The sequence below is a fragment of the Elephantulus edwardii genome, unplaced genomic scaffold (genome assembly GCF_000299155.1).
Source record: "Elephantulus edwardii isolate Elephantulus edwardi_28Jun2011 unplaced genomic scaffold, EleEdw1.0 scaffold00184, whole genome shotgun sequence".
NCBI classification, from domain to species: domain Eukaryota; kingdom Metazoa; phylum Chordata; class Mammalia; order Macroscelidea; family Macroscelididae; genus Elephantulus; species Elephantulus edwardii.
Window position 1 is genome coordinate 5,785,743 of NW_006399934.1, and position 13,504 is coordinate 5,799,246.

Here is a 13,504-nt window from a genome sequence, read left to right on the forward strand (position 1 = left end):
TAAAATTAAATTTTTTAAAAAATGATGCAACCACTATTGAAGGCAATCTGGCACTTTCTTAAAAAGTTGGAAATAGAAATACCATTTGACCCAGCAATTCTACTACTAGAAATATATCCTAATGAAATCAGAGCTGTCAACCAAACAGATGTATGCATGTCTATGTTTATTGCTGCATTATTTACAATAGCAAAGAGATGGAAGCAATGCAAATCCCCATTAACAAATGAAAGAAGAGAAAAACTATGGTATATTCACACAACAAAATACTATGCACCACTGAAAAATAAGGAACTCAGAAAACATTATACAACAAATATCTCAGCACAAAAGGACAACTACTGTATATCACCACTGTTATAAAACAGGACTGACTAGGGAAAGAGGATGGATAATGAACATGTCCTTGGAACAGATGAAGGAAAGAACTATTTAAAAAGAATGTATGATTAGGCACTATTTGTATGACAATAGTCCAGAATAAGAGATACCAACTCTTTTAATCCTGTGACTTGTGTATATCCCTCTCTTTTTTTATGCTTTCTGCATTATTCAGTATTTTTTTTCCATAGATGGTTTCAGAATTTAAAGTCAAGAATTTAATTTTTCCTTTATTTCTTTCATCTTGGTATTAGTTTTCTGGTACTAAATGTTTATTCTGTAGTCTATCTCTACCACTTTGCCCTCTCACTGTAGTCATTTAGCATTGCTTTCCACCACCATACACCCCTCTCTTCTCCAACTCTTCCTAGGGCTAGTTTTCTTCATCTCTTTTTAGATAAATAGTAATTATTGGGTCGTATATGAGCTTTTATAAGTATGTATTAAGACATTTAAAGAATAGTTATTAAATTCCCTGAATGATTCATTTGAATAAGCTCTGTTTTAATAATACTCTTTAAAATTAGTGGCCATTATTCTCAAAAAAATCCAATTTAATTTATTTCAAAACAGTACTAACACTCAAAGGGACTTTGTCCCAGTCTCAGGACAATACACCTCTCATTAAACTGAAGAAATATTGCTTCAGAGAATTCTGTCCCAAGGAATTTTTTTCTCCAAATCCATCTGGGATAGGGATAAAGGGCTTGTTTGAAAGCGATGACCAAAGGACCTCAGGAATAAAGTAACAGAACACAAGTTCTCTTTATCTACTATTTTTTTCCTAATCCATACTTTCTTCTTTTGGTACCCTTCTTTACATGAACTGGAAAAACTCTCAGTCGGAGACTAATTCTTAAATAGCACCTATGAACTACTTTCGTGAGTTCTCAAAAGCTCAAATATATTTTTAATGGCTTGTCATTGAGTGATATTTCTGTAACAGAGGTAAGTAAAAAGACGTAAAAACTGGTGTGCATGTTTATAGTTCCTAATGTCTAATAGTAAGAAGCTGTGCTACAATCCCAAAGGCACGTGTTTTGAGGCCACCAGCTCCACGGGCAATCTCCTCCTGTGCGATTAACTGCCTCTGAAAACCTGCCTGAGGTTCAGCTAAGGGTAGGTTCAGACTCTATAGTACATAACAACAAGAACAACAATGTCTAATGTAAATATAAAAAGGTAGCAAGCACTTCATTTCAGGGAACTTTTTCTCACTCTTAGCAATACTTACCTTGGTGGTTAAGAAGCACCTAATTTTCTCCTTGTGATAAATTACCTCTTACTACCACAAGCAATAAAGTCATGGCATTAACATGACCTAAAATGTTGTGTATAACTCCATACCAGGTATCAAACAGTAATGGAATATCACTGTAAACAGAAGATTCCAAAGTTGTGAATCCAAAAGTTAAAGTAATAAAACATTACGGGAATGAAATGGAAAATGCTAGAGATTAGGGATAGACTTGAAAATGAAAATGTGTCAAGCCCAAATTACATTGGATAGGTCCACCTACTATTGTATTTTTTCTAAGGAAAAATAAAGGCCCCAGTTAAAGAGTTTATTGTAGTGAAGGACTTTGATCAGTATCCACAAGAAAACAAACAAGCAAATAAAAAATTCTTTGCTTAATGTGAACAACTTAACAACTAAAACAATATAATTGCTAAAAAGTATACTTGAATGAATACTGTCAAACACATTATGAAAAAACTCATGGACTGCTTAATGTAAAATTAATCTTTAAAAATAAAAGCTATTAATGGAAGCTATTAATGAGCTCTTATGATGCAATTATTTCATATGGGTAGATTGGATTTTTTAGATTCTTTTCCAAACCAGGATTATGATTACTCTGAGGTCCTGTCTATTCTGAAATTCAGCATGCCCTGTCAGTCTTCCCCACAGCTTTGTCCTCATATTCTCTTCCACATCTTATAAAATTGGCATCAGAGAAATCTCATTCTAGATTTGCTAACCAGAGGATAAAAACACCCATCTTAGTAGTGTTACCCTAGTTTCCATTTTGAGTAGGCAGGCCTATGGATTTTATTCTACAAATTCCTGTTCATCATGATAAACACTAATATGTATTTATCTTGATTTTACTTTTTTTTTTATTTTATTTTTGTGTGAGTGTACCGTCAAATCAGATCTGAGTGGTGCAGGAGGAGATTGTTCCTCTTTTTCCCGGCAGAGCATCTGGTGGATTCGAACCGTGTGTCTGTGGGATTGTAGTTGCAGCTCCTTGCCACTAGGCCACCTGAGCTCCCCTATCCTGATTTTACTTATAAATTAAAAAGCAGCTGGGAGAAAACAGCTAATTTCCTTAATGTGTCCCCATTTGTGTTGCTAGATCTCTTCCCTTTGTGAAGCAATAGGATACTCTACCTGTATTAAAAAGGTGAAGGGAAATGCATTTTTGTTGAACATGTCTACAGAATTCATAGAAATGGTGAACTTTGTCAAATAGCTCATCCAAAAGTTACACATGTGAAATATATAAATAAACTGATCTATTAAAATATATATAGACTTTTCACCTGGCAGTGTTCCCAGAAGTTGCAAATATATTTTGAAATTGTGAGCAATCAGTAGGTGTTAATTGTCCAAACTCTTACATAAAATTCCTATAAAATTAATAAAAACAATAATTCAAATAAATAGATGGAACTTGACAAAACTATTGTTGCTTTTTGTTATGATTTGAGTGGAAGTTAACAGAAAATTGCTTATGCATTCAGTATTTATACATTTCATTTTATGACACTGATTACTATCATCATTACATACAAGCATTCATCTTATTTTATATTCATCATTATTGTTTCCATTCATCCTTTTATTTCTTATTTTTTTTTCCTTTCTAAGCTTAATCTCTGGGAATAATGGTCCCTTTTCCCTTGTCTAAGTGACCTTTCTAAAAAATAACTGCCTTCTTTTATTTTTTACACTTTATATGACTCTTATTTAATTAAAAATTGCATCATAAGGGCTAGTTTTAACTTCAAAGGATACCTGAGAGCCATTGTCTCAAGTTTCTACCAATCTCTGTCAGACTGATACAAATTGTTTTTATGATTTTTAGATTTGTATCTATATTTTGTCTCCCTCTATCTGGAACATTCTATTATGATCCTTTTTGAAGTTGTCAGCAGTGGTGATTAGGCATCATCTATTGCCTCTGGTCTGGGAGGCCTATAGGTTGAGGTTCAAAAGGCCCATTAGTTCTGTGGATTACTTAGCTTATGCATAGTTTTTCTTTTCATTTCTATATACAGTGAGACCAATAGTTGCACTTTAGATGGCTACTCGCAACCCTACTCATCAGAATTCTATTTCTCCTCAATGTTACCCATATTTTATTACAATTCACATCTGATGCCTTTGTAAAGTCAATAAACTCAGTGAAGGGTGGCTATGCATCAAAGCTGATAGGCTGGCTCTGAGTGAGTAAAATTTAAGGTCTGTTTTAGCTCCGTCGATTTGAAATAATTGTCTTCAGCTTTGTCTGAACTTGCATATGAGCTGTTGATTCAGTTAGTCCTTGCTCTCTTTCTAACAGATGATATCCAGCTTTTGTACAATCTCTCCAAAAATATAACCACCTTAATTCCTATGTATTCCATCAGATGAGGTTCATGCATATATTTGCTGTTTACATGGGTAATTTTTTAAAAGGCATTTGCACTCAATAAATCCTTAAAATAACAAAATTCTACCACATCCTCTCCAGCTTTATGTCTGTCACTAAAGACCTTGTTTTCTAACTACCCATTCTGTTTTAGTCTTAATATAAAAGTCTGCATAGAACATGCTCACACTTGAAGGGTCTTAATTTTCCTTAGATCAAGATGTCAAGGAGAAAGGTAGATCAAAGGATGCATTTCCTAATGCATTTTGAGAATTAAAAGAAGCACCAAAGAGTTTGCTATTCATCAGACCTGGAGGAACCAGTGAGAATACTGTTGGAGTTAAGAGCCATTTGTTCTAAGTTTGGTTCCCTGAGATTTTTAAGATATCATTTGTGTCTATCATGCTGAGAGTTTTCTAACTGTTCTCTCTAGGATGAGATTTTTAAGATATCATTTGTGTCTATCATGCTGAGAGTTTTCTAACTGTTCTCTCTAGGATTGGGGGACAATTAGCAGTGGAACTTATAAGAAATTATAATTCTATTTTAAAATCACAGCTTCTGTGTCTGTTTTTTGTTGTTGTTGTTGTTGTTGTTGTTGCTGTTGTTTTCTTTTACTGTGTGGTTATATCTGCAGATTTGAAAATTTTAGAACAAATTGCACTTGGTGAAATCTGGCCCAAGGAATTTCTTGCCCTTATTGTTTTCTCTACCACTCCCTCTACCTTGCATTTGTATGAGTCATGAGGAGTTTTCCCTCCACTAAAAAAGTTACATCAACCCAAATATTTATGGTTTGAATCCATCAGCTGCTCAGAGTTAGAATGACGGACAATCTCCCATGCAATTAACAGCCTCTGAAAACCCACTGGAGGATAAGCTTGGATCAGTTCTGACTTGATGGTACTCAATAAGGACCACCAACATAAAATTGTGATGAGCTCTGGTGTCCCACTCCTTAGAGAGGTGCAATGCTAACCCAAAAGCAAGACTTCTGTGGAATTTTAAATCCACCAGCCACTCTGCGACAGAAAGATGGACAATCTCCTATGCAGTTTGCAGTCTCAGACAAGCCTTCAACTATGAGTTGATTCTGACTCAACACTACTGAGGGCTTTTTAAATGAAAATAGCATGAAAGGAGCTCAGGTGAAAGTCAGTAGTAAGTTAAGCTGTAAACCCAAAGGTGGGACTGTCTCTGATGATTTGAACTTACTACTTTTCTTCACAGGAGAAAGAGATAAACAGTCTCCTCCTGGTTTTTATTTACAGTTTTTTTGGTTTTGGGGTTTTTTTTTTTTGGTAGCAAATCCAATGGAAGAGCTGAGTAGGAAGGTTTGAGTGGGAGCTGACTACCTCAGTGAGAAGGAAAGGAATAATATGAAGGAGGTACTCTTTAATTTTTGACTGATGGCTGTGACATAGGTTTTTCCTTTGGGTAGAGCTTTGATTCTGTGTCTCAAACTTTTATTCCGTTTTTAAACACTGTGTGCTTTCTAGCAGATTCATCCAGGATTTTGAAATTGAGATTTCTGTTTACTGTAGATATGGTTTCTGGCACAGTATTGCTAAAAGTAACTGCAAAACAGCAACAAAACGTTTATCTTTAAAGTAAAAACTATAGAAACAGTATATGAGAAACTTTTGACTGATGTTGCTTTGTCTTATTTACATGCACTTTAATGAATTGAATCTTACCCAATCCTTGCAGGAAAACTACAAGGAGGCATCAGTAACAGTTCTGCCCTGTTTTGTGCAAACTATGAAACATGTGTTGTCATTTAGCAAAATAGCTTCCACCAAGTCTGAAAAATCAAGCTACATTGGTGGAAATCTTTGGCCCAAATGTTTTCAGATCATTGTTGTTGTACACTATAGTGGTAGAATTGACTCAGAGCTGATAGTATAGCAGGTTTTCAGAAGGAGAAAACCTTGCAGGAGAAGATTGCTCATCTTCCTCTCATACATCAAATGGTAGATTAGAACCATATACCTTTGGGATGGCTGCAGAACTCCTTACTACTAAGTCACCAGTGTGCCCTAGGATTGTTGTTGTGTTGTTGATTGACGTCGAGTTGAGCACGACCCATAGCGACCCTGTGAACAAAAGGCCTGAAACCTTTCTCTAACTAGAGCCATTTCTCACACTTCATACAGTTTCCAGAGGTGTGTTGTTTAGGAAGTAGATGCTGCCCTAGGATTAGATCCCATAATTTTAAGTAATTTCACTAACAAATATACCTTAATATTATGTGGCTACTTGGTATATTTTACATGTGTGTGGCTTTATTTTATATTAATGTTATTTTGATAATACTATACTGGTTTTGATAGTCATAAACTTGTTATATAAAACTGGACTACCAAAAAACAAACAGATGTGTCTTAAAAGAAGTGCAGCCAGAGTGCTCCTTGGAAGCAATAGTGGAGAAGATTTATATTTCATACTTTGGGTGTGTAGCTAGGCAAGGCTGTTCATTGGAAAGGGATATTATGCTTGAAAAGATGGACGGTCAGTGAAGAAAAGGAAGATCTCCAACAAAATAAGTTGACATGGTAATTTGAGCAATGGGGTCTAGTGTGTCAGAGATGATGAGGATTGCATAAGCTAGAACAGGGCTTGGATCACCTGTTCTCAGAGTCTCTATGAGTCATCCTTGACTTGATAGCACCTAAGAACAACAACAAAGTTGTCAGATGGGGGAAAATCTACTATCAAGGACCTCTCCAAAGTGCTAAATATCAAGGATGTCAGTTTAAAGATTTAGGTGCTCCTCCCTCAACCATGGTATTTTCAATTGCTTCCTATGCATTTGAAATTTGGGCAATGAATAAGGAAGATCAAAGAATAACTGATGCTTTTGAATTATGGTGATGGTAAACAATAGTGAACATCCATGAACTGCTAAAGAATAAACAAGGCTGTCTTAGAGGAAGTACAACCAGAGTGCTTCCCAGTGACAAGGATATTGAAACTTCATCCCACATACTTTGGGCACATGGTCAGGAGATGCCAATCTTTGGGGGGAAAAGCTTTTGTTTTGGGGAAAATTGAGGGTCAAAGAAAGAGCATGCCCTTCGACAGAATGGATTGGCATAATGACTTATAGTAATAGGCTCAAGCATGTCAGAAATCCTAAGGATGGTGCAGGATAGGGCAGGTTTCTGATCTGTTATTCACTGTTACTGAGTCTTGATAAGTTGACTTGACAGCACTTAACAACAGTAGATGGACAATCTTCTCCCATGAAATGTACTGCCTGTGAAAAATTACTGCAAGTTCAGCTATCAGCCAGTACTAACTCCATATCAATGAGTTGAGTTTTTGCTGAGTGATATTCCTATGAATTAAGCTTTATCAGCAACTGTAGGCAATTTCAATACAGAACGATACTTCTTAAAAGGGCATTTTCCTAGTAAAATACTGTAAGATGTATTTAAGAAAAATTACAAATTTCATCTTAAAGGGAAAATAGAAAAGTTACTTATCTCAGTCTCATTGTCTTTGGAAACATTTAGCAAATTCGTTTATATGCAAATAGGTCTCTCAATTGGAGAGACTGTCTAGTTAAGCCTAAAGCAAGATTTGTATAAAATCCATCCAATTTGTTCTAAGTATATGTTATACTTTCAGTGGAAAACTAAAGTTCATATCAATAGAAGTGGTAGTTTTGAACACAAATCAGGTAGAATTTATCAAACTAGTCAATAAATATTTAAAAGCTGATTTTTAAATGGGGAAAAAACAAGGAAACAGAAGCTTGAAAAGTTATAATAAACCTTTCAGCAGTATTTATGTTTTGTGGTATATACATAGTTTTAAGCTCTTTTAGTAATTTGCTCTCACAATTTTCAGACACTAGATATTCACTATAAATTAAAGTTGACATATTTTGCTTTTTGAAAAATGGATATACCTCAAAACTACCAATGGACGTGTTTCTTTTTAAGCATTTAGAAGTGTGATCAAAAGATTTTTAAATAAAATTCATGCGCATCATGTTTATTGCTGCATTGTTCACAATAGCAAAGAGTTGGAAGCAACCCAAATGCCCATCAACAAACGAATGCATAGAGAAGCTTTGGTATACTCACATAATGGAATATTATGCAGTATTGAAAAACAAGGAACTTATGGAATATTATACAAAATTGGTGACCCTGGAGGACATTATGCTGAGTAAAATATCTCAGTCACAAAAGGACAAATATTGCAAAGGGCCACTGTTGTAAAACGGGACTAACATGGACTTGAGGGAAGACTGAGAAAGAGGAGATAAATAATGTATACTGCATTGAAACAGATGGAGAGAACTATTTAAAAGGAACATATGATTAGGTATTACTGTCATGACAAGAGTCCAGAATGAAGTCTGCACAATGGAGTGGACTTGGGGAAGAGATTGTATAATAATGAAAGAATTTTTCTTTTACTTTTCAAAGAGAAGAGTGAATTGGGGGGAAGGGGTAGTCAGGGAGAAAAGTGCAACAATGAATGAATGGAAACCCCTAGTCTCTGTAAACTTTTTAAAAAGAAAAATATTTTAAATAAAATTCATGATCAGGAGAGGAACTGTACTACAGTTTTAAATCCACCACACTTAGTTTATGGAAGGCTGGAGTCTGAATCTTTAACTCCATTTTGGTAACTTGTGTGAGTTCAGACACCATTTGAATTTCTTAAGGATGTATGCCTGTCATGTAGTTTTGCTTTCAGGGAAAGTACAATTGTAACCACAGCTGTCAAACCTGCTTAGAAAGGAACAATTACTTATCTAAAGTATTCCCCTAAATTATAATTCAACCACTATGTAGCCAAGCAGCAGAGGAGGAACCCAGATCCTATCTTTAAAAAAAAAAAATTGGAATTGAAATTTTAACGAAAGCTTATAGAGAACTTAGATTTCCATTCATTCATTGTTGTACATTTTCCTCCCTGCCCACACTCACCCCAGTTGCTTTTCTCATTGAAAAAAATTTTTTTTCATTGTAGCACAATTTCTTCCCCACTCTACACCCCAGTCTACTTTGCTATGCAGCTCTTATTCTGGCCTGTTGTCATATAAATAATACCAAATCATATATTCTTTTTAAGCAGTCCTTTCCCTCATCTGTTTCAATGCAGTGTACATTATTTATTCCCTCTTTTCTTAGTTTCCCCCCAATCCCCATGTCAGCCCTGTTTTATAACAGTGCCAATATGCAGTATTTGTCCTTTTGTGACTGAGATAATTCATTCAGTTTAATACCCTCTAGGGTCAACCATTTTGTATAATATTTTATAAGTTCTTTGTTTTTCAATCCTGCATAGTATTCCATTGTGTGACTATACCACCACCACCACTTCTCTATCCATTCGTTTGTTGAGGCCACTTGGGTTTTTTCCATCTCTTCGCTATTGTGAACAACACAGCAAAAAACATAGGTTTGCATCCAGAACCTATAAGACCAATCCTGGTCTTTCATCTGCAGAAATCTTTCTATAAGGATGCGGAAAATCTTATTTATAAAAGCAGAAGCAATGAGTAGACATAACTCCATAGTTGCCTTTATCAAGGGATTTTTCTATTCCTGAAATGGTCTGTTTGTGGTTGTGCTATTTATGTCTTCATAAAAGAATCAATATAGAACATGTCCAAATTTTAAGGTGTTCATTTCCCCTGAAACAATTCTCAAGTTACTGTACCCCATTTTATGTAACTGACACATTTTTTATGATTACTATATAACTGTCTTTTGTCATTGTTCATAATTCTGTCTTCCTTGCCACTTCTTACTACAGATGAAATTGGTTGATGAAAATGACATCGGTTAACAAAAGCCACCCAGAAGAATTCATTCTACTAGGCTTCACTGACTGTCCATGGTTGGAACTTTCTCTCTTTATTATTCTTCTGATCACATACCCTATGGCCATGATGGGAAACATTGCCATCATCCTAGTGTCAAAGTTGGACCCTCAACTCCACAGCCCCATGTATTTCTTCCTCACTAACCTTTCCTTTTTGGACATGTGTTATACCACAAGCACTGTCCCTCAGATGCTGGTGAACCTGGGAAGCTCCAAGAAGACAATCAGCTATTTGGGCTGTGTAGTTCAACTTTATTTTTTCCACTTTATGGGCAGCACAGAATGTCTAGTGTTGGCTCTCATGTCCTTGGATCGTTATATGGCCATCTGTAGACCTCTACACTACACCATCACCATGAATCAGCGAATTTGCACCCTACTAATATCCATTATATGGATCAGTGGAATGACTTTTGCTGTCTCCGAGGTCACTATCACATTACAGTTGTCACTCTGTGGTCTCAATAAGCTGGATCATTTGTTGTGTGAGATTCCTGTTCTGATAAATAGTGCCTGTGGTGAAAAGAGTGCTAATGAGCTTGCCCTTTCTGTGGTATGTATTTTTATTGTAGCTGTTCCTCTCTGCTTAATTCTTGCTTCCTATGCTTGCACTGGACAAGCTGTGTTGAAAATTAAGTCTTCTGAGGGAAGGAAAAAGGCTTTTGGGACATGTTCATCCCACCTTATTGTTGTTCTCTTATTTTTTGGCCCAGTCATTAGTATGTACCTTCAGAGCAACTCATCTATCACAAGGGACCAACCCAAGTTCATGGCTCTCTTCTATGGAGTGGTGACTCCTACACTCAATCCCTTCATCTACACCCTTAGGAATAAGGATGTGAAGGGGGCTTTAAGGAACCTGGTGAAGAGAATTTTAAGTTCCGTCTCAAAGATGAATTAACAAGTGAATTATTAAACAAATAGAGATTTCTGCAAAACGTTCTGTATTATTTTTCGCCTTGTACTTCTCAAATTTTTATGCCAGATTATACACTCACAAAATGTGTCATGTTTCTGATGTAATTACTTTTCAATTGTGTTAAAAATACATATTATACAATACTTACCATTTCAACTTTTTTTTTCAGTTGGCATTCATTGCATTGATCATGTTGTGCAGCCATCATCACTTTCCATTTCCAATTTCACTATTTTTTACAGAAACTCAGTAATTGTTCCATCTTTCTCATCTCTAGTTTCCACAAATGTGCTTTTGTCTCTATGCACTTGCCAATTGTAGCTATTTCATATAGTGTGTAATATACTATTTTCCAGTTATGACAGACTTATTTAACTTGGCATAACATTAAAAGGTTTATTCATCTGAAGCACATATCTGCAACATTATATTTCTGCCTATGGCTGAATGAACATTCCATTATATTAATTAAACACATTTTCTGTATCCATTTCTCTATTTATGGCAATTAAATTATTTCCACTTTTTTACCTCTTGAGAATTGTGCTACAAGAATATTGTCCAATTATCTGTTTGCATTTCTGCCTTCATTTCTTTTGGCTATTTATCCTGAAGATGAATTACTGAGTAATATGTTGATTTAATATCAATTTTTATTGATAATTTTAATCAGGATGATAGTTGAGTGTAGGAGTCACCACTCCATAGAAGGGGGCCACTTGCACTAGTATGTAGTTTGTGAAGATATATCTAAATCTATTTGGTCCATAATAAAATGATAGCTTTTTTCAAATAGTATGAAGTATGCTTATAATATCCCCTCACCTCATTGCCACTGAGTTTGAAATGATTCATTTTTGACCCTTCACGGAGTTTTCAGAGGCTGTAAACCACACACGAGGAGATGTCCATCTTTCTCCCTTAGAGGGATGCCAAATTGGCTGTGTATTAAATATGTAATGTATAATGTAAACGTTTAAGGTAAGATGTAAATAAGCCAAAAAATTATAGCCTGATCATAAGACAATTGTAATAAAACAACATTCACAACTGTCAAACCTCGAGGAAGTGAATTATTACTTCCTAGGTTCTTCATTAATGAATCATACCAACTTCAATATGGATTCCATCTCAACATCAAAAGACAAAAGTCTTCATCACTGGACCAATAAACAAAATCACAATAGATGGAGAAAGTATTGGGATTGTCAACAATTCATTTTACCGAGTTCCATAATTAACACCTTTGGTACCAGCAGACCAGATATATTGCATTGGGAAAGTCCTTTGTCAGGGACGTCACCAAGTACTAAGGAGCAATGATCTTTGAGGACAAAGGTGCTCCTGATTCAGGATTCAGGCCATGGTCTTTTCAATTACTTGCTATGCATCTGAGAGACATAATGAATAAGGGTGACAAAAGAAGGATTGATGCCTTTGAGCTGTGGTGATGGAAAGGTTAACTTGGGAAACTCCAAGAAGAAAAAAAGAAAAAAAAATCAGTATGAACCATGCCAAAAACTGAGTTTTAAAAATCTCTTAACCACTCTTAGGGAAATTAGTGGTTTTTTTTGCTAGCGGAAGAGTTGAGATGACTGTAGTTAAGTGAACAGACACACACATACACACATGCAGTGTCAATTTAACAAAATAAATGAAAAAGTTTTGTTAGAGCAATAAAACAGAGGCATAGCTGTGAAACGTAGAGGTAGGCAGTGCAAGAGTTAAAGTGGGGGGAAAAAAGAAAAGGAGGTTAGTGCCCCTGGAAAGGTAAGAATAGAGTTAAACCTTTTGACATAGTGCCAACAAAGAGAAGGGCCCCAGGGTAGGGTGCTTCCTTTATTATCTCCCAGAGTCCTGAGACTGATCATAGCCTAGTCCCACATAGGAACTTGTGGGATTGGTTGTAGTTTGGTTCTCCCGGATTACTGCAGAGGGGGTTACTTTATGGTGTAACTACTCTTTTGGCATCTGCCAGAAGTACCTCCACCAGGATTCTTATCACCCAGTTTATTGGAGCAATTGTTTTACATTCCTGTTTCTCCTGAGTTACCCAGCTTCCAGCCCTCTGCTAGGAGTGATTTTATCCCTTAACAAGCTATATAGGCTGTGCAGTTTAACTTTGTTTTTTCTGCTATATCTGGGCAGCACAGAATGTCTACTCTCATCTGTCATATCTTTGAATCACTATGTAGCTATCTGTAGGCCTCACTGATATACCATCATTATGAATCAGCAGATTTTCAACCTACTAGTATCTACTATCTGGAAGCAGGAGCGGCATCCACTTCCAAAATGGCTTGCCTCCGAAAACTCTATGTACAAACAGTGCTCAGGCCGTTCGTTCATAGGGTCGCTTTGAGTCGTCTACGACTCCACGGCATCAAACAACAATAAACAACAGTATCTACTATATGGCCCAGTGAAAGCTCTCTCAATTACAGCTATCACTCTGTGGTCTCAAGTGTTAGATCACGTGTTGTGTGAGACTTATTTTCTAATAAAGATTGCAGGTAGTTTAAAAGAGTGCTAAGAGCACTCTCTGTGATATGTATTTTTATAGTAGCTGTTCCACTTTGCTAACTTCTTCCTATGTTTGCATTGGGCAAGCGATGCTGAAGATTAAGTTTTCTAAAGTGGGAGAGGTACTGGATAATGAGTAGGAATGACAGAGAATTGATGCCTTTTAGCTGTGGTGCTGGAGAAGAGTGTTGAA

The 13,504-nt window shown here is 35.9% G+C and overlaps 1 protein-coding gene across 1 annotated transcript; it reads left to right on the forward strand.

Moving 5' to 3' along the window:
- The first annotated feature begins 9,819 nt into the window (after positions 1-9,819).
- LOC102861108 (olfactory receptor 2B11-like) lies at positions 9,820-10,770 on the forward strand. Its single transcript, XM_006896319.1, has one exon. The coding sequence runs from the start codon at positions 9,820-9,822 to the stop codon at positions 10,768-10,770; it is 951 nt and encodes a 316-aa protein (XP_006896381.1).
- Positions 10,771-13,504: the final 2,734 nt, after the last annotated feature.